This window comes from Tinamus guttatus, unplaced genomic scaffold, assembly GCF_059628265.1.
Source record: "Tinamus guttatus ecotype Peru unplaced genomic scaffold, ASM5962826v1 Tinamus_guttatus_pri_ptg000510l, whole genome shotgun sequence".
Lineage (NCBI taxonomy): Eukaryota > Metazoa > Chordata > Aves > Tinamiformes > Tinamidae > Tinamus > Tinamus guttatus.
In genome coordinates this window covers 3,666,622-3,691,002 of record NW_028289044.1, presented here as the reverse complement: position 1 = coordinate 3,691,002, position 24,381 = coordinate 3,666,622, and the positions used below count along the sequence as shown (strand labels likewise).

Sequence of the window (24,381 nt, the reverse complement as noted above, 5' to 3'; positions counted from 1 at the left end):
AGCAATTTAGAATTTTACCACCTTATTAACTGACAGTTTATTATTCTTTCGGGCCTTCAGATCCTCTGAGACACATTACCATGAAGGTGAAAAGCACAGACTCCCTGAAACTGCTTCCCACTCCTGGCATTTAGGTGAGCTTCAGATGGATAATTAAAACTGAGATAATGAACAGACCTAAGTAACTGCCTGCACATTCACTGTGAGATCTCAAGCTGCAGTGTGTCGGTGTGTATTCCACCAACCTAAATTCCAGTTGTAATTTTAAACAGAACATGATACCCACTTTGCAGCAAACCCACAGCATTGACAGCTTGGCTTACAGGTAAGGACAAGTTGCAGCCTAGAGCATGAAGCCAGTAATTATCCCCAGAAAACATGTCTGTCCATCTATAAATGGAATTTAGTCCTAAAAGCTGTAAAAAGGGTCGGCAAGCAGTCACGAGCCCCTCTCCCTTTACATACTCTTCAAACTGTTTTCCCGGAATGGACATCAATATTTTTGAACTCCTAAATACACTTAATTCTTGGTTAGTATATTTACTTATCACAAAACATGACAATGAAGAAAGCCAACAGGAGCTGTCTGTACGACAGCACCAGAGAATAGGTGATGAACAACTCCAGACCTCAGAGATAGAACTAACTTCGAAAAGAAAACCAAAATATCACTGTAATACGACCAGGAACTCTTTTTTTCCCACAAAGCTTCCTAGAAATTATTACATTTCTGAACAGACCTATGTATGTGCTAAGGCTGTTTACTATGTCTCTAAATAGTGTAACCTATAATGGAATAAAGAATTGAAAAAAAAACGAAAAAATGTAAAACTCTACTGTGACTATGTCCCTTTCCTCAGTTCCAGACAGGAACTGCCTCCACACTCTTTCCTAGCCCCAAGCAGCCCCTATGCAACATAGATTTTACACAGCTCTCACTAATAAAGCATATTTTTTTTAATAGCTGTATAAGCCACAACATAATTTCTGTAGTGCTGACACTAAACAATAGCTCAAAAGTTATTAAATTTGATTCACTATTCATAAGTGAGGAAGAGCAGAAGACTAAACACTTACAACCAGTCAGTTAAAGAGTTGGACAGTTATAGACAGCTTGTTGTAAAGAGTAACAAGATAATATTATGCATGTGCAATATCTCTACTGTTCTTAACCATGTTCAAAAATTAATGAAGAGGCAAATAAAGTTGCAAAAAATACTCTATGCCATTTAATAGAACAACTTCCTTAGAGCTCTGGTGGCTCATAAGCAACAAATTATTAATACTATTAATCTATGACAACTTTACCTCCCAGAGAGTATTCAAGACATATCTACTCGGTAATCCCAAGAGAACATAAAAACCTTCACTATAATCTGAGAAGCCAACGTTTCACAGGCTCTCCTAGAAGGAGGAGGCACAACGCAGACTCAGGACTGCTGGGATGACCGAAGCAAGGGATCATTTCTCTTCAGGAGACAAGGATGGCTTTCTAAACAAGGCAAATATTTTTGCCTGTTAATAAACCCACTATTCCCTAGCTGTATTCATGAACTAAGCAGCAGACGGTCTCAGCTCAGAAGCTGAAGTACCTCTTTAATTTTGAGAGCAAATCTAGTTAGAGCCTAAGAGGTATTTTTATTACCAAACAAGATCAGCCACCAGACAAGAGACAGCTAAGTCTGGAGACAGATGGTGTAATACAGAAAAAGCGCGACCACTTACTTCACACATTCTTCACAACCTCCCAGTAGGCAATTCAGATGGATACATGGGCCAAACTTGGCACATGAAGCCCCACAAAGCAGCTTCTGGTAGACCTGTGCCCTGCTCGCAGCGGGGACAAGCCGTGACGAAGGTGGCAAGGAGAGGTGCTGAGCAGGTAACAAGGACGTGCACGCCTTCCCCAGGCATTTGGACCAGACCAGGGCATTACTGTAGCTTCTAGGAATACAGTAAAGATCTTCCTATATGGCCAGTATTTTTACTTTCAAAACAGGAACAGAAAATTTCCCAGGAAACTCCCAACACAGGAGCAGAGACACAGAGCAGTTTCCGGCGTGGGCCTACGTACACAGGAGCCACTGTTGCCCCGACCCGGCACTGCGGCTCCTCAGAGCCCAGGACACGGACATGGCACCTCTCTGTGCTTTGGGGGATTGTCAAGCATCAGAAGATGCTCTGGGTCCAGAAAACATTCTCTTTTTCTGCACTTTCTGGGCATGAGCTCAGATCAAAGAAAAGTGCTGGGGTACTAGGGCCTCCGTCTTCCCTCTCCTGGGAACTCATCAACTCTTCTGGCCTACTTGAACCCCTCAGAAAGAACAGGACAGTCCCAGCATTTCAGAAGTCTCCTATATCCACATTCAATATATCCACCACTGCATATAGTAACAGCAAAAAATGAAAATAAATTTGCAAGCTAATTTCAATCAATTAATTTATCCTCTTAATTAGCTGCAAAATACATTTGCAGTATAGCCTCCATTTTTGCAATTACCCAAAGTGATTTGAAAGGTTCAAGCAAGTTGCTCAGAGCTACATATGGAGCAATTCTCAATCAGTATTAGAGCCCCCTAGTATCCCAGACCTGCTCTTTGAACAGACCTTTCTTTGCCCCAATTCAAATCCAGTACAGCCACTGGAATGTAAATTAAAAAGTGCTGAATCAAAAAGCAGCGTAGGCCTTGAATTCATTTTTTGAATTCGAAAATGCACACAGTAAAAATTATATTCTCAAAGAACAGATACTGGAATTATTCCCTCAGACACATCTCAGATCCTGGTAACATGGATTAATGAGATCTGAATGCAACCTTTGTGGGATGCCCTCATTTTAAGACCAAATATCCTCTACATGACACTTGTATTTTTAACAGGAATAAATTGCAATCACATTTTAAAAGCAGATAAAGTTAAATATAGTGTTTTGGTTTTTTTAAGAGTTTATTTCTGAAGGGCTAGAATCATTTCTTAGTGCTTCACTGTGAAAGTGAGGAAAATACACCTCACATTTTTAAAAATTCTGCCAGTTCTTTGAATGTGTCCATAAATACTAGCAAAAAGAAAGAGAAATGTGAGACAAGCTCTTCCTTTTAAGTTATATTGAAGAAATAACAACAAGATAATTGTTTTTTTTTCTCCTAGAAGATAGACAGGAAGTTATTCTGAAATCCCTCATTATACCCCAGGAAAGTCATATTGTGTCTCACTTTTGCATGACAGTGTATTCCTTGCTATTTGGGAACACAATCTAAAAAGCTGCTGTGTGCCCTCAGTTCCAAATGGCTCCAGTCGGATAGATAACAATATTAAAATTATTTAAATTAAAAGAACTAAAAGAAAGGTATTGTCATTTGGGGTCATAATAATTGTCACCAAATTCAGATTTTCTCCTCCCAACATTAGTTATAAAAAACAAGATAAAATTTTCAATTATTTCTAGCTCATTTTTTTCAGGAAAAAGTGTCACCAGACTGTATTTTGCCCTGTTCCTACTTTTTTAGAAACTTTCTCAACCTCAAATATATTACATTACAGCTCCTGACAAGTCATTTTCTTTCACTATCATATCTTAAAACAAGTTACTAAAAGTGCAGACAATGCAAAGAGCACTTATTACTTAAACAGACATGTGGATTGGCCTCAGTGGAAAATAAGCTGCTTCAGCACTTTAGGGAATCTGATGATAAGGAGAGTAGACTAAAAAGAATTAAAATATATTTTTATACTAAAACATAAAGAAATTATTTTTATGTAAGTTTGTAAAATCCATAAATGAGAATTTAAAAGCTTTTATTTTGTCTGAAATACTCTTGCATACAGACAACAAAGATAATGCAAGAAATAAATCTGGTTGCTTTAAGAATTAGGTCATCTTTAGAATGAAGCACTACTGGTTTCTTCAACCTACTTGTATGGAACTATTAGATTAAAAAATAACTTTGGAAAATAAATATTTGTATCTGTGATGCAGGCACCAATGTACTGCATGCTTAGCATTTAGATTTTTTATTTCTCTCATTTAGTACAATCAAAGCTGTCAAGTGAGTTTCCATTCCACTTCATTCATTGTTTTCATGTAGAAACAATCCTGACTAGCAAACATTACATTTTAAATAGCTGTGTTGATATACTTGGCCAGAAAAGTCTTAAATCACCAGAGCAAGATGTGGATCTTCTCCAGAAAAAAAGATCTCAGTCAGTGATCCCACACCCTCATCCCTTAAACTTGTTTGTGTTTTACTAAAGTAAAACATGCTTACCTGTGGTGCTTAAGGACAACTGAGACCCATAGTGCACACTGGAGCTTTTAGACTCTGCAGAACAGTACCAAGTTCTGCATTTCAAAAGCAAAGGCAAGACCCTGGAGGCTTCCCAAGTTGATTTCCAGGTGGAATACTTTGCCAGCACATAGGATTCGTTGAGGCAATACAGAAACGTGGGAGCACTCTTACCTGCCAGAACATCTCTGCTGTAGGAGGGATAGAGATCAATCTCACCCAACTCCTTGTACTAACACATGTACTTATCTGCTTTTTCTGGAGACATGAGATGCTACTCACAGTATCTAAGCCTGTAGCTCTAGGTTTGACAACTTCTGAGATGATATATCATCCTTATAGAAACCTACCTCTTGACAGTAATAATAAAGGGAATAACCACCTAAAGGAACCTGAAGTAGACAGCTGAAGCAAAAACGAAGAGGATTTCAGTACAGAGCAGAGGGAACTACCAAAGAAACTGAGGAAAAAACAGCCAGGCTAGAAGCTCTGCTACACAAAAGCACTGTGAAATACAACAGAAAGTTCTCAATCAAATGGAAGTTGCACAAGGAGGACCATACCACCTCCTACATCCTCAAAGGTGAAGCCTGAAAAAGACTGGACAGACACATGCTACACAGACCTTGAGTTATTACCTGGGCCCTGACAGCTGAGCGGACACATGGACAATTGCCTGAAGGAGAAGTAAAATATTCTAGATAAATATTACTACAGAATCATTAGGTTTGGTTTCAAAAAAACAAAAACAAGCCCAATGCTGATGGTCAAATACGATTTTTTCAAAATCCCTTTCACAAACAAATCTTACCTGATCAACTGTAAAGACTTTGATCCTTTCACTTCCCAGCCATTTCTGAAATTCTTTTTTCCAGTTTTTTACCAGACTCCCAGGAGTGACAATTAGCGCTCGCTTTACTATAGGTTTGCATCCATAGACCCCTTGACGTAGAAGAGTCCAGACAAGCGAAATGCATTGCAATGTTTTTCCTAAACCCATTTCATCAGCAAGAATAGCTCCAAATCTGCCACTAACTCTGTAAAAAACAATTAGGCTGCAGTAACATTTTAAATGGCATATTATTAGTTACAATTGGTTTGAGGATCTTTTTTTTGTTTCTCAAAGTACAAAGATCCTATTTATACTTATTATTCTCTACTGTAGGTTTTCATTCAGTTACACCAGAAGTCCTTATCGTGAAACTCCCTTTCTTTTCTAGATTAATGCCAAAACCAAGTAGTCTGAATATTTGTTTTTGTTAAGAATTAAAGATGTTACAAAATACATTATCTTTTTAATGCTTCTGTATACCTTAAGGCATTTATCACTTGAGAAAAGACTTCTGAAAATAGTACTGTATCTTTTCCAACAGATTGCTTTATCAGACTGTTTGTTACAAATATCTAAACTACCAGAATGCAGCAACCAGCAACTATCTCCTCTATCTTTATAATGCTTGATATTTTTAATAGGGCTGACCGGCCTTTTGGTGTACTAGCTTCTCATCACATCTGGAGTCAAGAAAGCATGAAGATGTGAAAAAAAAGCGTGCAACCTTTACTGAGTGAAACTTGCTAATATGAATTAATTGAACAATTTCTTCAAATTGCCGAATTTATAACATGAACATGAAAATATGCTTTGAAAGACAAAAAGATAATTATCTTCTTACCTCATTCCCATTACACATTCATACAGAAATATAACTCCTTCTTTCTGATGTGGTCGGAGATTATTTGCAATGTAGGGATCCACAACTACATCCACCACAGGTAAACCAGCCTTATTGAACATCCACTGAAGATTTGCATTTGGTCTTGGCATAACTAAAGAATCTTTAAGTTCAAAACACAGGCAAGGATTGTACAAATCATTTATTTTTTTTACTCTATTAACAAAGAGTGTTATTTCGCTAACTATAAAATAAACATATAATTTGACAACTGCTAAAAATGCTGTTTAATATGTTGTTCATTCTCATCCAAAAAATTATATTTAATAACAGAGCACCTAGATAGTCTTCTAAATAAAAAATCCCTTACATATGCCTCTAAAATGGTTTGCACTTTTCTCAAATGTAGAGGTGACAAACTGGAAATTTTCTGAGTATTTTGCATGATGACATGAAACTGCCTACCTAATAAATGTTGCACAGTTACTTTGAGAGCTAATCAGAAGAAGCTCTAAAAGACTTCCTAAGGGAAAATTTAGGAAAAAGAAGGAAAACAAGGACCTAGCTAAAATCTTGACACTGTATTTCAAATGGATACCAGGATAGATACCAAGGAAGATCTCTCTGCCCCAGAAAGAGCGATATAAAGGGATATTTGTAAGTGGGCTGAGAAAGGCTGTGTGAGTGCATGACAGGCTGGAAGACATACAGAGCCCATGAGAGCATAAAGGATGGGAATATAGGCACTGGCTAAACAGTTTTGCTTGCCATAGTTTTTACTATTGGTTCACAAACTCATGTAATGCCATTGTTTTGCTAGACCACATTTTTACTTGGTTGCTTTACACTCCTCATTGAAAAGTTGAATTGCTAGAGGGCAGAACGGGCACCAGCCACTGGAGTACATCTGTATTGATATTTTGTTCACGAGCGTAGTTTGGCTGAAGGCTTCTGTTGTTTGGGGGTATTTTTCTCCTAGTGACGAAGTGCTGAGTTCTGATGGATTACAACAAATTGCGTGGATGAATATACAAAATGCAATAGCGACAGCAAGATACCTTTCCTGACAAAATTGTTCAGCATAAGAAAGCAAGGCTTAGATGAGCTACGGACAAAATGCTTCTAAACCATACATGGAAGACATGGCTTGGTCCTGTGTGCCCTGCACTGCTAACAAGAGGATATAAATGGCATTTCGCTCTGAAGGGACTGCATTTCAACCAACTACTGTCATAGACATCCACACAAACACCTCCGAATGATCCATACTAGTTAGCTCTACCGAATTAACATGGTTCATATTCACCCAACTGTATCTCTAAGTCCTTAGTCTAGGAAAGGGTTTCAGTTAACTTCTGAAAGCGGCTTTGTAACAAAACTTGAAATAAACGACATGATTCTGCTGTGTGAGCAATGCTAATGACTGACGATCCCAGCTCTTGATCCATTTGGGACTCTCTGTATCAGTTTTGGGCCGTCTCATAAGAGGTACTCAGATTCACCAGCAACTAAATCACAGAGGAAAAACAATTAGGATAAATCCTAGCTTTTGAACAAAGCAGTGTAAAAACAAAGCAGTTAATTTGGGTACTATTTCAGCTCTTTGCCACATTTTAGGTTAGGATATTAATGCAGTATCATCTTGAAATCATGGGAAGGAGCACTGTTAGACACAACAGAATCAAGCTGAATACAAATCAGAAGACTGCTAATAAGACCAAAAGTGCAAATGATATCATTAGTTACCATGTGATTAGGATCTCACTGTTTATTTACAAAGGGAGAGGATAATAAGAGTTCCACAGAATGGCAGGCCAAGCAGCAGCTTTGAAAACTGCTATTCAGGATAGGAGGTAAGAAATAAGATGGGGCAAAACTGTAGTCAGAATGTGCAACAAACTTGTATTCTTTTTTATTTTGTAAGTAACACATTGCTCCACCTAATAACATTTCTTTAAACAGTTTTATCTTTCATCTGAAAGATAAAGCCTTCACCAGGCTATTGTTTCTAATCAGCAGGCTGCGCGCCTGGCTTGTTGTGGATAGATAGAGGAGCACTCCTTGTTTAGATAAGCACTGCCACTTCTTGTGACTATCAAATGTTTACAAGATCCCTCTCACACAACTGCTTATCCAGCCTATTTCCACATAATTTGTGAACTCTCATGGCTCTTCAGCACAGGGTAGGTCTAGCATCAGAAAAACAAACAAACAAACAAACCCACACACAAAAAAACGACATTTTATTCCAAAACATATCTTGTATATCTTGATAAGTTTGGGCAGTTTAATTGCATTTATTAGCTGTGAAGGATCAGGCACTGGCAGGTGCAATTCTTTGAATCTGGCTTAACCTCTTTATTACTGATCCTCTACTGTAATTACTACGGGGCTTGTTCTGTCACTACTTCCCTGGCCCCCACGGGCAGCTGGCACTCATGCAGGACATCTAGCATAGTCAGATCGTTTCTCTGATCAATATACTCACTTTCCTTGCCAAAAACACGCTGGCTCATTATTAACTCGCATTAACTATGAGAAAATCTATGCATTGCAGAATGTTTATTTTTACACTTATTAAAAGCACACATGATAAAGTCCTAATATGTTAATAAAAATATTACTACGGTATCTCAGAAATACTTCAGTAATACATTGCAGAACACAAAAATTTTGCTTACATGCTCAACTTCTTTTCTTATAGGACAGAGTATGCTTAAACAAACTTAAAAATCTAAATCTTACTTGAAGCATTTGGATCATGGCGAGGTTTGCAGCTTTGAAAATCTTTGAGCATATTGTCTTCAGTATTGGGCTGACAGAGTCTTTTGAATGGATTACAGAATGGTTTTGTAGTAGCTTGGGATAAAGCAGTTGGAATTGTGTTACGAGTCTCTATTCCAGTCTGAAAACATCTGCCACTGTTGAAGTCTTGTGCTGAAATTACACCCAACACTTCAATTTCTTTTCCTCCAATCCTCAGTGTCTGACCTTCATCAAGATCTTCCAGCTCTTTAGATTTATATCCAGTACCTAAAAACATACAAAAATCTAGTAATTAGATCAACACAGCAAACTACTTCCTTAACATCAATACTCATCTGCAAGAAGACAAATCAAAACTGCCAACAGGTACTGGACTGTTAAGCAATTGAATTTTTACACATTTGAATTCATAAACCCTTTCTCTGCTTGCCAGAGCTTGACTTTTCCGTGAAAATAATCAGGATTATAAGAGATACAAGGCTACGTAAGCAAACTTTCTATCATCCATCCACATCTAAAGACTAGTTCTATTGAATACCAAGTATTTGTTTCAGAGAATTTCAGAAAAAAAAAAAAAAAAGCACAGGACCAAATCATAAAAATAAGCCTCACTTTGAAACTTGCTCAAACCTATTGACTGCTCTGGGGTCTTTTTCCTTCCTTTCATACCTGAACAGCATGAGTTCTGCTTGTTGATGATTTAGATGGATTGAACAATTGAAAAATTGTTGTAAATTAGCTTTTTAAAATTAAGGTTTCCAAAACCTCTGAAAGTTTTACTTCCACACATGCCCTAAAGCATATACACCCTCATTTCTGACTGGGTTTATCAACCCAGCACTTTGTTCATTCCAAAACCTCTCAGGAAGCAGAACTGGGGCATTCTCTCATGCCTCCTTAAGGACTTGGTGGGGTTCTCAGAGCACCTAACACACACTATTAGCCTCACTACAAAATACAGCAGCAGCTGCCACCTTCTTTTAAGACCATGATGAAGGAAAGAGTGGTGGTTCCTTCCTTCTTTTAAATAGCATTCTAGGAATTAAAGCTCTCACTTAAAAATGGAAGGCTTAAATATAGTTTCTTCTCCTAACTCAGGGAGCTCAAAGCCACATCTGTACCTTGAAATTAGAAGTAGACATATTTTTTATCCCAGCTGTCAAATTTGTACCACTTAGGGTAAACAGGCTTGAATCTTTAGTTGGGCCTCCCCCTCAAAAAAAATAAAGAGCATTACTCTGCAGAGCAGCACGTAAAATACTGGCCGGTGGCAGGTGCAAAGCTCCCCAAGGTTATACACATTTAATCCAACCAGCAGTACATATAAGAGTAACTGGGAACTATTCCAAAGCCCACGTCTCCTAGGCATTAGTGTCTTTCCCCAAGATGCTGGGAAATGAAGATTTGGGTTTGAATTCCTCTAAGAAGAAGAGATTAACCGAGGTATCTAGGCAAGTGTTGAAAAACAGTCTAGCCTAAAAGGAAAAGGAGGTGTTTTTTATTCCATTCAAAAAAATTTCTGAATTTCTTTATAATATATTATTGAGGAATTAGGGCATCTGCAGGGAAGAAGAGCAAGAAGTTCTGCTGCCTAACTTCAAAAACAAGCTAAAGTCAGTGCTGTCTTTACATTTTCACACCCCTTCCTAGATCCAGACCAGAAATGCTTGAGTTAAAAAAAAAGAATTTCCTTTGCTCTTTTATTTTAAAATAATAATCCTCATGCTAACTTACTCATCATAAACTTTCTAGTATTAAATTTACTTCTGGAGGTAATTGCCACTACAGGACATAATCCTTTTCCTTCCTGCTCAGCGAACCTGCTGAATAATTGCATAAATTTAAAACTTACAACTTCTTAACTTGCTCAATTTATGAATTCTTAGGATCAATGAGCTATGCAGCATCAGAGCAGTGAAAACAACTCTGACTGGGGAAGTTACACCAATGACATTGACATCACTCTGCTCCCTGACACCATCAAGCAAATGGATTCTTACCAGCAAAAAACACAGAAAATTCATTTTCCCATTTTATCTTCTGCTAATTCAAGAGGACAGGACTTGAAAAAAAAAAAGAAAGAGGACACCCACAAAAGAACAGGGTGGTGGCTGATGCATTCCAGGCATTACTCTCCTTCTCTCTTCCTTCAAAAACAAGCAAGCCAGTACACATATGGCTTTGCTGTAAATGAATTCAAATTAGCTTCTAAATCAGAAACTGATTTGCAAATTAAAACTGCCTGGTCCTATGAAGGCTCAATGTCAGCCTTGTAACAGAGCGGAGAGAAACCACGTCCTAAAATTAATCAAATTGTGTGTTGCAGCAACATTGTCCAATCACACTCCCCTGCTAAATATCTGCGGCTCAGTTAGCAAATTTAATTCTTGCTTTGCTTTCAACAAAAAAATTACTGCTTCTGAGCTTACTGCAGCCTATAGTTTGCAAGTCTTATTTTTAACTCTGATATCAACCCAAACTGTCTTGCAGCAGCAGCTGCTGCTAAAACTACAAGACTAAAAATTGCTACGCAGTTGACTTTGGCTTGGCTGGAAAATGTTGCTGTTGCTTGTCTTTCCAACAAAGATAATATTTTTAGCTGTTTGGCTAGCTGAGAAGCACAGAGCCAGCCTCAGACATTCCCAATTATTATATTACTGTCTGGAACATCTAGAAGCAACTTACCTGTGTGCCTTCCCCTAATTCTAACACCTGTCTAGTACATTACTCAAGCAACAGAATTCAGCTTCTCAGCCCCGTTTGGCAGCTCTGATGAATTAGTGCAGCAGTCACTTCCAGATCCGCCTCCCGGACCAGCATTTGGTGTTTCTGTGAATAATGTTATTCAGCCTGCCCCAGCCTCCTCCATGCACCTGCCTCGTGTGTAAGAAGTGTAAAGCTTTTTTTTCCTTTTTTGCCAAAAAGAAAATCTACTTTTTTTCCATCCTGTGGTCGACAGCTTAACATTGGGAACTCTATCAAAAGAGCTGTGTTTCTTATATTCAAAGCACATTATTTTTAAGCCAGTTCTTCACTTACGCATACGTGAAAATACACAGTACCTTTTCCAATGTCTTTGCCCTCCATATCCTTCAGTATTACAGACTTTCCTTTGGTAATAAGGACAGCATCACCTTCCCACTTCTTGTGCTTTTTGTTTGATGCCTTACACCACACCACACTGAAATATTTTGTAAGGCAGTCAGGTTCTTCTTGAGCTGCTGCTTCTCCTGCCATTCCTGATGCTGGCAAAGACAGTGCATCTAAAAGGGAAATAAAATACAACAGAACATCTAAAGTTCTCTTGAGGAAGCATACAGTTATTTTCTTTTCAAATAAATCAAGGGCAATCTATGCATTTCATCTTATATAAACAAAGCATATTTCCTGTCCTGGGAAGCTTATGTTAAATTTGGAGTAGGACAGAACAGTGCACAGGGAGTCAACATGAAATAGGAACGGATCTTACTGGATTGTTTTTGGAAAGCATGCGCCTTCAGGAACAGGACATTACTGTGTCCATAAGAGAGTTCCCGATTTGGCATCGATGATGGTGAGAGTGAAAAAAGAATAAAAGGAAAGGCAGGACAAAACAGAGGGGAAATGAAGCTAGGAGAAAACGCGGTCCTGATGAGCCGCTGCTGGGCAACGTGCCGGACGCAAGGACAGAAATACAGAACTCAGGAAAGACAGCAAAGGAGACCAGTAACCACATCTGAAGTTTATAGTACTAGGTTGAAGAATCACTAGAATCATAAAAGAGAAAAAGGTTACCTCAACCGCTTTCTAATATCATTTCAAAAATGAATAATTATGTAAATCTTAAAATAGAGCATCTCCTGGACTTGCAGCATCTCAAATGCTGTTACTAAGCTTACCTTAATTTACATTTGTCAGCAGTTAACTAATTGTAACTATCATAGATGTAACTATTAGTAGGAAATACTTACGTTAATAAGGTTAAGAAACCATAACAGAACAAATAACAGTTGCTTTTAACATGGATTAAGAATAAACACATGCTTTCAGGAGTTAGCAATCTGACATGAGTCAAGTAATGGTAGGTAAGTCCTCAGCATTATCTAAATGAGTATCTGTAACATTCCTTTTCAGCACATGCACAACTTCAAAGAGAGAATCAGGCTAATTTTCATTAAAATACCCTTGCAAGCTGGTTAAAGGCTTAAATCGGTTTGCTCCTTTGATTCCATCCGGGATTCAAGACTACACAAATCTGATACAAAAAAAAAAAACCAAAAAACTGCTTATGCCAAAGACTAACCTTTCCGAACTTCCCAACTACGCTGGTATTTAAAGGAGCAGCAGCAAGAGTAAATTTTGCTCATAGTAATGGCCTAATGCAGACAGCCCAACAACCTAGACATCAAGCCTGCATTTTCTTGAAACTGCAAAACACTTGTATTTAAGCTATATGCCTACAATCAGAGTATTGTTCAGACTAGCTTTTATTTTATTAACAAAGTACTAAATACATCCAAAGTGCTATATTTACGGAAAATAATTTTCTTCCCAAAGTTCTCTACAAGTTTTACTGTGTGCACAGAACTCTGCGTTAGCACAGACCCTAAATATAGGATTTTCCATGGGTTGATCTCTTTTCAGGGCATTAGCCCTCTACACCTGTTGAGTGTTTCATGCACCACAGATGACCCCATCTCCAAGCTACTGAAGACTGACATACCACACAATGATCAGAAAAGAGAGCAGACTCTCTCTTTCTGAAATGTAGAGAATTATATTTAGATGAAACCTGGGAAATGAGCCAGAGAGCAGGTATAAATCCTTGCAGTTTTGCAAAAAGGCACAAGGGCACTATTGGATCTTCAGGAACCACCATTAATAAGATTTGGAGGCTGAAGGAGAGAGGAGAAGAAGTAGAAAATGCTAACACTGCTAAAAATACAAAAGACTAAATTTGTTTCTGTTTTGAGTTTCTATACATAAACTAGATCAACAGAATAAGAGATTAGTTTCTCTTTGGTTTTGGAACTAGTTCTTGTCTTTTAATTGGCAGCTTCTGCTTGTTTCCTCCTTTTCGGATTTTAAATAACTGTTATTGCAAAGAAAGAGATTTCGTTGCAGAACCTTCTTCTCTCTAGAAGGATGGTCCCTGTCAATGAATGGCCATGTCTTCGTCTCCTCCACGGGCCCCTGCGCGAGTTTGGTGACCTCTGAGGTCTGGTTTACGGTCACTGCTCTTTTACCCGGGGAATCCTGCTTGGTGTTATCTGAATTACCAGGAGATTCATTTTAAGATCAGTAACAATTCTTCAAATTCTTTTTTCCCTACTACTTTTAAAACAATAAGAGAAAAATAACACAATTGTATAGAAACAGTGCTGGAAACTACTAGCATTTTAAAACAGTGGCTTGTGCAGAGAAGCATCTAAAGCAATCTACCCCCAGGGAGAAGAAAACCAGGCACATATTACATATATGTAATATAAGATTACCATTGTACTATAGGAAAACTGAAACCCTCCAGACTCTACAATACTCATTTGTTTTCCCTCAGTTTGTCTTCTGAACTCTTGTAATTTCTATTTCTATAACCAACTTTGAGGATGCATTCCAGTGCAATAGCAAAATACCCAAGTGTTGTAAATACGGCATCGGGAACGTTTCATGAGTTGAAATGAGACTGGTGTGCTGTGTGTACCAGAGTTTGATACAGGAACACCGAGAGCAACAGTCAGTCAATAAAACCGCTTCTGCTCACTGCCAGTAGAAGTATCCAAATAGAGATGCTTCTGCTGAATCCTGGAAGATAAACTGCAATTGTAAATTCTGAGCTCTGCTGTTTCAGTTCAAATTGCTCTCAGTTTAGACTGAAAATAAAAAGGAATGGCAACTTCTGTATTAAGGAAAAGATCAGGAAATCATGTGCACTCATTTCTCTCCCAGCTAGCAAAACACCCAGCATGGAAGTGCAGTTTCCTTAACTGTGAAGAAACTGTAGCAAATGACATTGTCTTTTTTTTCACAACATAAGGAGCTTGGAAATCTTGAAAATAGAGGTAAAAAGCCTTGGAAAAACTTGCACAAATAGAAACGTACCCAGCTGAGAAAGCAAAGGCTTAAGTTTCAAGATACAAACCATGGCTTACTTGATACGAGGAAATGTTTCAGCAGCCTTCAGGAAGGTGATGATTTACAGAAAATGGGACTGGCTCCAGGAAAGGGAAAGGGGGGAGCGTTCCAATGGCAAACTAGTTTAACCAGTTTCTGATGAGCAGGACGTAAAGAAAATGTATTGATTAAATGCATTAGGTCGCTTCCAACGCAGTAAGAAATCAAAGCCTCCCTACAAAGGGCTGCAAAATGCCAGTCCAAGGGGCGCTTTGCAGGGAAGGCACGGGGGAGCTTGCGGCGCTGCAACCGCGCGGCAGCACGAGGAGCACAGCTCGCCCCAGCGAGCGGGACACAGGCACCTCCACCTGAGATGGGCTTTAATGGATGGCCAAACGGCTCCCTTCCCTCCCGCCACCCTCCCGTCCATCCCCAGCCGCGGTGACTCGGCAGCCGGGGTGCCCCACGAGCCACCAGAGCCAACGCAAGGGGAGGAAACGTGGAGCAAAACGGGGAGACTCCCCCCTCGCAGTGGCAGCTGTCGGATCACAGCAATGAGGAAAGCACTGGGTCTGAGGAGTTATTTGACAACTCGATGCTGGCAGTTTCTCATTGTAGGGGGGTATAGGATGATTGGGATTTTTCTCAGAATTGTTTTAAGCCTTCTAAAGAGAAATAATTGTCAAAATGTGAATTCGACAGTTTAAGAAACCAACTGGCTCAAATGGCATTCTGTGTTACTAAAGAATTAATATTTTTAAAAAATAGTAAAAAAAAAATAATAAAGCTTTTTTTTTTAAAAAAGGGAGATGGGCAGAGCCAGAAGTCTGGACTTGTACAAAAGAAAATCCAGACTCCGAATGAATCACAGCCGAAACTTGAGAGCACAGAGCTCTGCTCTGCCCCAGCCTCTGCAGCCACTTGCACATACCTGCTACGGGCTCCCCTGAGCCAAGGGCCCTTTTGTCTTCTGAGCAGCAGAACCATTTTATAGAGGTTCACTTTTGCTGTAATCAAAAAGTTGCTTAATCAAATTCATTCATAACATTTAGAGAACAAATGTTTACCCAGTAGTTAAATATCTTGTTCTGCACGCAATGTCTGAATGTGAAACACTTCCAAGAATATCCCTCAGGAATATTTAAAGATATGTGACAAAGAGATAGCATTGTCCACTTGCAAAGTAATTTTAACCTAATGATAAGTGTAATTCCAAGATAACATGTAGATGTTTACTACTGTGTGGTAAAGATGGAAAAATATGTAATAACTCTTTGCAGGGCACTTCTACAAGAGTTTTTATGGGAGCAGAACCAGAAAGCATTGAGCTGACTTGCTCTAAAACCCTAGGAATCAGTGACAGCTGGGATAACATCTCAGATTTCCTTGATTACAATCCAGAGTTTAGTGCCTCTTTTACCCATAAAAAGCATACGATGCAACTCGTCTTGCACAAACCAACACCACTGCCAAGACAAAACCACCACGTGTCACCTGGGGAGGCCCACAGTGTCACCCGTGTTTATGTTGTGCGGGTGACCTGCTGAGACACCGAGTCCGGGCAGAGAACGGCCCTGCTTCAAAAGCTGCGTGCTGAGATCCGCGCTCTGGCCCTGGTTTGATGTGTTTATAAACAAAAGCAAGCAAAATACTCTCCATTTCGCACTCGCTGTTGAAAGAGCTTGATGAACATGAAAGTTAGCAATCTCACCTAAGGACTGCTGTTTCAAGAAGTCATTTTTTCTTTCAAAAAAACAAACCACAGCTTTACATCCAGAACTATTTTAAAAAAGAAAAAAGGCGAGTTAAGCACTTGGAACATCTATGTTTAAGTCACCTTCCTCCATCTAAATGCTAGTTTGGGATGAAGTAATGTGAATTACTGTGCGGATTTCCATTAATATATCGTACTTCACGTAGCAGATAACTTTGCCAGACTTTTACCCGGCTCGTTGAAGTCTTCCATGCCAGGTGTCTCCGTACACACACAGCAATCAAACACACACATGCCACATTCACAAAAACTTTGGCAAAACAGGAGTCACTGTTTGTGAGAACAAAAGTCACAGGCAAACACAGTTTTAATCACAGTAAACTATTATTCATTGTAGAATCTCTAGCACCTCAATACCCTGGAGAAGAATCTAGAAATCTAAAGAGAAGGTAGCAAGTATTTTGGCTGGAGTAAAACGTTTTCCATTCCTGAAAGCTAAAAGCTTTTGGAAATAAATGCAGTTTGCACATTCTCTGCAGCTTAATTTCCTGAGGATTACCCACTGGACATGCTCTAACTGGGGCCGAGAATAACTTTCTCTGTAGTCACAGCTCTCACTGCTCTGACCAGTGCTGGGCTGGCTCCAAGCGCTCCGGTAGGGAATTTCTCCTCGTCCTGCTCATTCGGAGACATTTTCTCCCCTATGGGAACCAAGCAGGAAAAGGTGACAGAGGGGACAGGGACAGCTATGAGGGAGGGCTGCTTGGGAGAAGCAGCCTGAGAAGAAAGTCCAAAACGGGATCAAAAGGCCAACCTTGCAAAAGAGAAAACCTAGGGCCTGGGGGAGACCCTAAGTGCGAGCGGGCAGCAGAGCACCTGGAGAAAGGCTGGAAGCCAGCGAGGGAATAAAAGGAGCAGGATGACAATGAAGAAGAGGAGGAATGGAGAGGAGACCTGGGAGGCAAGCATAAATCTCAAGCAGCAAAAAAAAAAAAAGGGGGGGGGGGGCAGGGTATTTTCTGAGCAAGCAGAACTGGGGCCAGAAAAAAATATGGTATCTGATCTCTGTCCTTTAAAATTGAGAAGTTGGTCAAGAACTGATGGTTTGCTGGAAGGTGCCAAAGAAAAGCACGGGAAGGCCTGGGAGAAGGAAATGAGAGCTGGAGCTGGTCAGGCAGTGACGGGGAAAATAAAAAGTGATAGGGAGAAAAATACCTAAGGATGACAGGGAGTCATGAGAGAAAAGGGGGTGAACAGGTGAGTCCAGAAAGGAAGTGACTGCTCAAAGACACCAAGGGCACTCAGGGCTCCTTAAACACCCCGAGCAGTCAGGGCCCGCTCGGCCTCCCCATCCTTCTAGCCTAACTGGCTTCTCCGATTCAATTTTTAGGACTTCCAAGGTGCAAAACATCAGAAAAAAAAAACCTATAAAATTTTTAAAAGAATTTCCCAGTCATTTTACAGCACCCGATTCAGCAGCAGGTCTCCACAGGAGAGGGGCGAGGGGTGATTTAGGGAGGCACGGGGTGAGGCGGCAGCAGCCTGGCTGCCGGCATCGATGCTGAGCGCGGGGCAGGCGCGAGGCTGGGGAAGGCCTGGAATTTCGCAACGGGCAGAGCAGGGAGCCAGAACGGGAGCTAACGCTTGGATCCTCCCGCCGTTCTTCCCCGTCTCCCTTGGGTACATTCTGCTCTTCAGCCTGGAAAACGTTCAGTCTTCCAGTTCATTTGCTGTCGGTTGAGACATGCAAAACCCACCGGGCAAAACGCTGTAGGCCGCGACAGTAACGGTGTACACCAAATTCAGCAACCTCCTACCACAGGCTAACGTGAGAAGTTTCAGGCCTATGCCTGTTATAGGTGAAAACATTGTGTTACATGGAATAATTTGTTTAGAAATGTTGCTTTGCTTTAAGCGCCAAGAAAAATAATATTTACAACCCTGTGGTGGATAACTATCCCCACCCATGGGGGAAGCAAAATCAAACAAAACAACAACAAACCCCTTATGTTAAGGGAACGGCATTGAGGCTGTGTGGTCAGGCGCTCATAGTTTGGAAATGACAAAAATAAGGTTGTGCCTCAGCTCCCACTCTATCTCCCATGAAGTGGAGATTACACCAACCTCTCATCTCACAAGGATGTTGTGAAAAGTAATTACATTTGTGAAGCACTCGAATGCTATCACGATGGGCACCAGACACAAACCTGTTAGGAAATTACTTCAGGTTAGTTTGAACAGTGTTCTGAAAACAAGGCAAAAGTCTGTCACTGAACAAGGAGAAAAGAAAATGCTGAATAGCTGCGCATTGGGTGGGCACAGCCCATTCTGAGGAGAGAAACCAGCAAGGAAACCTATGGATGAATAACAATAACACAGGATTATGCAATTCCCCACTATACCATAATGCACAGAAAGGCTGAACTCGGGTTTGCGTATTGCAACAGTTTGAGTACTTGAGTTTGTAACCTTAGTAATTTTTCAAATATGAATTTTCCATGCACCATAACAGAGGTGCTGGAAATACTTAATTGGAAACTATCAGGAACGCAGCCCCCTTACCACATTTTACCTAAGCCTTTAGATCTTTAGGATGCCAAGTTGAGGATGAGGAAGGGGGAAAGGAAGTCACAGGGCAAATAATTTCACAATTACAGCTCCTTGGTAGAAACCCATTCTTCTTAAAGCTCTCGGCTGTCTAAAAATCTGACTCCAGCTTCCACTGTAAAAATTTAATGAACTAAGCTGAAAGCATCTGTCAAGCCCACAGAAATAGATGTGCGAGTCCTATTATCAAAGGAAAAAGCAGCGTCATTGAGGATTCTGAGATGCTGCCGGCATCAGACGGTGCCGGAAAACAGATCAGCTCAAGAAAATGGTGGAGCTGTTCACATGCCACCCATCGTGCCTGTTCACTGCGCTTCAGGTTGCCAGCTAAGGTTGCCATCTTGCATTTAATCCACACTGAAAGTCGTTTTGCTTAAATTGTCAACTAAAGGCTCTTTTACTTCAAAAATGAATGCAAAAATGACATCAAAAAGCAATATGTATATTTGAGTTCTGTAAATACTGAATGTCACTGCAATATAGTCTAAACAGTGCGCAAGTGGAAAAGATCTATATATATATAAATTACCAAAAATTCCAAACTACTAGAAGCACACGAGTAAAGCTAAATACTTAGAATGTTAAAGCAATCATAGGTTAACTGTAGCCATTTCGAAAGCAGGCAATTTTCAAAGCAGCTTGCACAGATTTAGGCAAGCAATCTCGTGTCAAATGTTAATGGAAGGTACGCAGCTAAATCCCGGTGTTGTACTTTGAAAATGTATACTTTGGCATTCTCTAAACATTTACTATTATTTGTAGTGATAAATATATGTGTGTATATATATATATATATGTGAAGAAAACTATATTTCTGTGATCTACAGAATTTTTGTTTCCAAAACTCAAAGACTTTTTTATCTCTGTAACAGATAGCAAGTAGACAGAAAGGGATTTATTAAGATTATGCATACTCAGTATTAACATCTATTTTAGCACATATTTGAAGGAAATCCATTTTAATGAATTGTTTCTGTTTGTTCTGGTCATCTTTGGTGACCCTGAATTATAGTAAAGAGCCTTTAAAATAAAAATAACCAATAAAGATTATTGCATCCATTTTCATAAAGTAAGAGATGCAAAGTATTCCTATCCCATCTAAATTATTTAAACAGGACTTGTTAAAATTTATAGCATTACCCTGGAAAGAGGCACACAGCGGATGAGTCATATTTTTGAGAATTTTCATGTGTTATGCAGCAACAACTGCTTACAGATTGGCTGACGAAATATTTGAAAAGGGAAAGAGTAATCTTTCCAAATCAAGTTACATAACTTTGATTTACATAAATGTAATCCATTCAAGAGTCCAAGTAGAAAAGTAGTATTTATGGCTCAAGCACAAAAACCTAGAGCTTTAGTTGTAATTCTTACCAGGAAAGCAAAACTGTAACAGAGAAGACGAGGGAGGAGGGAAGAGGAGAAATGCATCCCTGTGGTGTAAGTGATGCTTAATGCACTGGCTTTGGTGCTTCCTCATAGTAGGAAAACTGAACTCTGTTGAAACTGCATAGAAATTCCAATGCAAATTATGGAGACCATTCCCGGCAGGGAGCCACAGATTCCAGCTGCCTTCAACAGAGACGACTTTGTGTCAGTCCTGCCTATTTTTGGTCCTGAACTGATCACTTTTATATATGGAAACACTAAAACGCATGGAGATGTGGCAGCTTTCCATCCACACGCTCCAGTTCCATGCGTCATTCCCAAGGGATCGCTTCCACCTTTGATGTCACTTGTAAACTTCAGCAGCACGTGCAGCTCCTGCTGCTTCTGCAGCACGTGCAGCTTCAGGGCTCCTCAAACTCCCACATGTAGATCTGCTTTTGGGTGAGTATTTGTGTGCAAGCTAGCACACATGTGCATGTACCAGTGCATACTCATCAGGGAAGGATAAGTAAGGAAAACGATCAAATTTCTCTCTAACTGCACAAACCTGAGTGAGTTTTTACAGGAACTGTCAAAGGTCATCCTGATGCCAAATTTCAGACGCTTCTTCAAGAGCACAGGAAAACTAAAACAAGACGCACAAGAGATCATCAGAATTCCCTACACAAAGTAAGTAAGATCTGCCATCATCTTGGTCCCGGAAAAAACGCACCAGGATAAGTGGTGCGAAATCCCACAGTGCGGACGGCAGGCAGGGACACCGGGAAACGTCAACGCCAGCAGCAGGCCGGGCTTTCCAGCAGCTTCGCTCTCTCATCCCTCCTTAGACGAGCATCATAAATAACATTGACAGCCACTTTGGCACTGAACGACTGCAGATTTTACAAGCAAGTATTGACAGAGACTAATTTGTTTATCTAGTGTTCAGTAATATTTAAGGAAATCATATTAGCATTATGGGAGAAACTTTGTCCTGAGTAACTGGATCCCAGTTAATAGTAACCATCGCCATACAGTTGACCTGCCTGACATCAAAGTGAGAGCTTTTGTTTTTAACAGAGATTAAACAAGAAACCTACCTTGCAACATGACTGAAACGTGGTTATTTCTTACATGACCCAACTAACAGACTTGTATTGCTTTAACCGCTATAAACAGAAACTTTTTTTTTTTTGGTAATGTAAGACTTAGATGACAAAATTTTCAAATGATTGAAGGGCTGGTTATCTGAGAACAGAATGAAAGCATGACTCTCTAGGAACACACCTTAAATAGCGACATCTCATACACTGAAAAATGCTTTCAAATGCTAATAAGCATCCTTTCTTAAGGGCTCCTTATTCTTTTCATATGTGGAATATGGAATTAATCAACATACTAGGAAAACAACAGCTTATTTCCATGATTAACCTTTTTATGATTTTACCAAAATTTCAGAAGTTATACTATCTAAACATTAAAAAAAAAAAAAAAGCTTAAAACATCAGTTTAAAAACTGAATGCTGTAGGTTAAATGTATGTAAAGTTTTGATAGTTTAAACCCTTGTATAATGCATTTTGGAGCAAAATGTGCTAGTTCCACTCCTTTTTTTTTTTTTTTTTAAATTACATTTATCATCGCCCTGCCCTCAAGAAGCAGAGTACTGGCCCTTGGGCAACATGAGCAGCTTCATCAACAAGAGATTCAACATTACTATAAAAATGTCCATATGGATTTGGAGTTATCTCCAAGGATGGCAACTCCACAGCCTCTCAGGCCTGCTCTGCTCCATCACCCTCATAGCGACGACGTTTTTCCTCATGCTCAGGCAGAGCCGCCCACGTTCCAGTTTGTGCCCGTTGCCACTCACCCCATCACCAGGCACCGCTGAAAGAGCCTGTCCCATCCTCTCCACACCTGCCCTTCAGATACTCAAACGCAGTGATAAAATCACCCTCAGAGGCCACAAGCCTCCAGCTAGACTTTGCACCACTCAGCGCTGCCATTCAGTCCTCAACCCACCTCAGTGTCCTCTCATCCAGCCACGCTTGCTGGGACGGCCTGTGAGAATGCCATGGGAGATGCCAGGAGGAATTCCCACACGGAGAGAGCAGTAAAGCACTGAACAGGCTGCCCAGAGAAGTGTTCGAGAAAGGGGTCGATAAGACGCTTAGGGATGTGGTTTAGCTGCCCTGGTGTTGATGATGGACTCGATGGACTTGAAGATCTTTTCCAACCATAGTGATTCTGTGATTCTACTGAGAGCCGGACTGAGGGCAAGGCCGGCCACGTGCACTGCTCCCCTCAGCAATCCAGCACGCGTCCCATCACAGGTGGGTTAAGCAAATCTGAGCTGTGGAACGACAGCTTACCCAGCAAGTCTGTGGGCAACAGGCCTCTCTCCATGCCTCCCACTTAGAAAACCGTCCTCTTCATCTTAAGCAACTTTATGCCTCTGCTTATTGGCAACCAAACTGGCATGAAGTCTGCCCACAGAACACAATATGCAAGCTCTAGTCTATGTGTTTTCATTGTATGTGAAAAAAAAAACAAACCAGAAAATGAAAAAAATAATGAAAGCAAACAAGGTGGAGGTTGCTAGAATCTCTTCTGTGACAATGCAAGACTATGACAAGCAAGATTACCTAAGAATAATCTCTCCTTGTCTTGGAGTACATCTCTTTTCTACTATTTTACTTGATAAGAATTCTAATATAAGGCAACATAGCAAACAAGATTATTCCAGAGATGTTGACAGCTTAGGGGAGGTCAGGGTGGGAGAAAAAAGGGAGAGTTGAAAAAAGGGAGAGTTGATAAAAGCAAAGAATGAAAATCAGACAATTACTCCAACAGATGAAGCTACATGAGATGTTATCATAATTATCACCACTTTTTTTTTTTTACTGTAATCTTATATAAATCCATTAAATGTTGGGAGTTAAATTACCTCTAGTGCCTTTTTATTTTGGTTATCTTAACAGGACATGGACATGCAGTGGAAATTTGTCCTCGCCTAAAATTACTCTGCTCGTACACAGTACATTGTAAACATGTAGCCAGGGAATGGCCCTGCCAGATGTATTGAAAGGAGTAACAGGATAAGGAAAGTGGTGAAGGAGGGAAGGGCTTCCCACTATCCCTTTCACACATGCTAATAAAATAATCTTTGCTGAAACAGTAAGAATTTATAGTACTTCCAAGGTCCAGAAGGACTAGGCACAGCTGTAGCATACGTATCATCTGCATTAGGAAATACTTGGGGAAGAAAAAACAAGAACGGGCACTGAGAAAGGAGACGACTGACTCCAGCAGATAACCTGATACTGTAAAGCAGATGTGGAACTGGGCAAGAAACCACCACAGAGATACACAGTATATATTATAACATATAATCAGCACCATGATACGCACTAAAGGAGCAAATAATATCACCAGAGGAGGAAGCACTTCTGCAGTAGAATAAACATGACATTGCAGATAAAGAAATAACCAAGGTACACAGGGATCCAAGAGATTTCCCCTCCCTCACAAAAAAACGCCCCAAAACTAAAGAAACAAAACAGAAAACAAAAACCTGGAACTAGAGATGCCGCCTGCAATTACGGAGCTAATGAACACTAATGAACAAAAAGCCAGAACAACCGAATGGGGAACGCTGATTCTAGTGAAACAATTCTTAGCAGACCTGTGTATTTTATGATTTCTTTACTAATTTTCATTCTTCCTCCTCCTTATGTAGAAAACAAAGGAGAGTTTGCTCTACCTACTTCATATTTCAACTCAGAAACAAATGCAGGCTAAGATTAGAAATTCCTTTGGTTCTAGGGCCCCCCAAAATACCCTACCTATAGAAACCTTGGAGGTCTCCTCATCTACCTC

General features: G+C 40.0%; 1 protein-coding gene across 1 annotated transcript in view; it reads right to left on the bottom strand.

Annotated features, from left to right (window-relative positions):
* RAD54B (RAD54 homolog B) overlaps positions 1-24,381 on the bottom strand; it is a 59,499-nt gene that overhangs the window by 11,320 nt on the left and 23,798 nt on the right. The window contains exons 3-6 of the mRNA XM_088533636.1: positions 11,785-11,985; positions 8,702-8,989; positions 5,957-6,119; positions 5,095-5,320 (exon numbers count right to left, since the gene is read on the bottom strand). Of these exons, the coding sequence (XP_088389762.1) occupies positions 5,095-5,320; positions 5,957-6,119; positions 8,702-8,989; positions 11,785-11,985 (878 nt within the window). The remainder of the gene's footprint in view (positions 1-5,094; positions 5,321-5,956; positions 6,120-8,701; positions 8,990-11,784; positions 11,986-24,381) is intronic.